This window comes from Microtus ochrogaster, chromosome 5 (genome assembly GCF_000317375.1).
Source record: "Microtus ochrogaster isolate Prairie Vole_2 chromosome 5, MicOch1.0, whole genome shotgun sequence".
NCBI classification, from domain to species: Eukaryota; Metazoa; Chordata; class Mammalia; order Rodentia; family Cricetidae; genus Microtus; species Microtus ochrogaster.
In genome coordinates, this window is record NC_022012.1 from 77,013,052 (window position 1) to 77,015,866 (window position 2,815).

The 2,815-nt window shown below is 55.2% G+C and overlaps 1 protein-coding gene across 1 annotated transcript in view; it reads left to right on the forward strand.

Annotated features, from left to right (window-relative positions):
- The first annotated feature begins 1,526 nt into the window (after nucleotides 1–1,526).
- Fem1b (fem-1 homolog B) overlaps nucleotides 1,527–2,815 on the forward strand; it is a 20,187-nt gene continuing 18,898 nt past the window's right edge. The window contains exon 1 of the mRNA XM_005347797.2: nucleotides 1,527–2,408. Coding sequence (XP_005347854.1) covers nucleotides 2,161–2,408 — 248 coding nt within the window. The 5' untranslated portion in view covers nucleotides 1,527–2,160. The remainder of the gene's footprint in view (nucleotides 2,409–2,815) is intronic.

Here is a 2,815-nt window from a genome sequence, read left to right on the forward strand (position 1 = left end):
CTCCAACTTGTGACGAGTTTACAAAACCAAAATAAAATGAAATCAAACAAACAAAAACTAACCAACATAGCCGGTCAAAGTTTCCCCTGTCCACCAGTTATTTCAGAGGTGTTGGCTGTAGAAATTTCATCTTCAGGAGCTGGAGAGATGGCTCAGTGGTTAGGAGCACTAGTTATTCTTTCAGAGGTTTTGAGCTCAATTCCCAGCAACCACATGATGTAGGAGTACATGTAGACTCAGGACTCATATACATAAAATACACAAAAAAAATCTTAAAAAGAAAACAAAACGCGCATCTTCAGTCCTTATTTCCAAGGCCATTTTTGTTTAATATTGTGGGGAATCTGAAAATCGGTAAAGTTGTGCAGCAGAATAGAAGAGAATTTGAGAAGAGGCCTGATCCTCCACTAATCGTAATCCCAGCGCTCCTAACTGGCCTTTGCGCTTCTGCTCTTGCTTCCTGGGATATGTTCTCCACCCATCAGGGAGCAGGCAATGTGATCTTTTTTAAAAAAGGAAAGAAAGAAGCACTATCTTGTCACTTTCCTATTTAGAACTCTCCAGATGCCATCCCAGAGTAAACTGAGCCGTTGCATAGGTCACTGAGCCCACATGACTTGCCTCCTGCTGACTTAATTCTTTAGAACTTCCTACAGACTGTAGCACCCTGCTTTCCGTTCAGAGCTCGGCAGATGGTCAGGATCTTTGTACCAGCTATTCCCTTTGCCCCGCCTTTGTTCCGGTCACCTGTCATGGAGGTCTTTTTTGACCACCCAAACCAAGTCTCCTAGTCCAAACCCACATCCTTGTTTTATAGCAAATGCTAATGATACGACTCCAATTGCTTCCTCCACAGGAACCCCAGGAGAGAAAGAAAAGGCCAATACCAAGAAATCCCTGAAGCTAACCAATGCCTGGTACGTGGATGACCTATAGCATTCCTTGGATAAATTCTGTTTTCAAATCCTAACAATTCTGTGACGTATGTGAGACAACCAGGTTCTGCAGGCTCAGGACCAGAGACTATTTCAATCATGTTATGACCGCTGACCCTTAGCTCTTTAATCTTACACACTTAATCCCCCTTTTCTTGGGAGGTCTGACCAGCCTTTCATTTCCTTCTCAGTGCAGCGGCTCTCACGCCCTCCCAAATTTCGGAGGCTCAGAGACGTAGAGACCTTTTTCAAAAGTGGATCTTTGGGAGCTCTTACTCCTTCCCTGCCCTCCCCCCATCCAAGGCAGAAAGTATCCTACACCGTCAGTCATAAAACTGGGTGGGCTCGCTAGCCCGTAGGTTCGGTAGCCTCCTCTCCGCCCCCAGTCTTGACTAAAGATCCCAGGGTCCTGTGGCGGCGAGAAGGTGGCTCCTTGCGTCAAGGACACTAGGGACTTTCGAGCCCAGCATTAGGGCTCGGTTAACTGCGCACAGCGGAACCTTTCTTTAGGAGAGCTTCGTTTTCCCGCCGGGCGGTTTAGGAAGCGATACCTACTTAAGCGTCCCTCCCACTCCCTTCTTCCCTCCCTCCCTTCGCCTCTGTCTGCGGAGGCTGCCTTCCTCTCGCTCTAAGTTCCGGTGCTGGTGCTGCCGGAGCATTCGGAGAACACCCACGCGCGGCTCGCGGCAGCTCTCCTCGCCACTCGACACTTCCGATTGCCGGTGGGCGAGTGCCCGCGGTTTTCCTGAGGCGAGGGGCGAAGCGGAGGCCGTTCCGGGCCCTCCAGCCCGGCGCGAGGCAGGCGCGCATATCGCTCGTCGTCCGGGGCGCGCGCGGGCCTCTCGAAACCCCAGCGGCGACCCGTAGCTCGGGCGCGCGCCTGTCGCAGCCCGCAGGAAGGAGGCGGCCTGAGGCCCGGGGCGGCGGCCGCCATGGAGATCCCGTCGGCCCAGGGCCGGTGCCTGGGGCCTCTGGGGCGGCCCTGAACGTCCTCCTCCCCGCCCGGGCCGGGTCACAGTTGTGCCCCCAGCGGCACTCGGCCACCTCTGTGTCTCCGCCCTCTCTGGGTCGCGCTGCTGCCTGGGCGCGGCGGCGGCGGCGGCGGCGGCGCCCTGTTGAATGGGCTGTGAGGGCCCGGGTCTGAAGTGCTGGCGGACGCGGCCTACGGGGGCGCAAGACAGCAGCAGCGGTGGCGACCAAACGGGTGTTGGAGTTGGCGGCGGCCATGGAGGGCCTGGCTGGCTATGTGTACAAGGCGGCCAGCGAGGGCAAGGTGCTCACTCTGGCTGCCTTGCTTCTTAACCGGTCGGAAAGCGACATCCGCTACCTGCTGGGCTATGTCAGCCAGCAGGGAGGACAGCGCTCCACGCCCCTCATCATCGCAGCCCGCAATGGGCACGCCAAGGTGGTGCGCTTGCTCTTAGAACACTACCGTGTGCAGACCCAGCAGACTGGCACCGTCCGCTTCGACGGGTAGGTACAGCCCAACTCCAGCCTCCCTTGGACGCGCGCGGATCTCCCAAGTCCTGGGTCCCCTCCCCGCCCCACCCCCCGTCTTCATGTGTGGACTCTCTTTTTCCTTTTTATATCCTCTTCCAGCCCCCGTTGATGCCCGCCTCACCTCCCAACGCTATGTTTTGCTGTCTTTTCTGTTCCGCTCCTACCCTATTACCCCCGTAGGTGGTAGCCACACCCTGGATCTTTAGATCTATAGTCTTCTCCATTAGTCAGCGAACACGGCGGGGGGGGGGGAGCTGGGGAGCAACGTCTGGTTCTTTTTCCTTTCCAGCACACATCTTTCAGTCTCAAGGGTCCTTCTATCTTATCCTGCTGTTCTCTTTGAGGTTTTTATTCACAGAACACTTTTTTTTTTTTTTTTT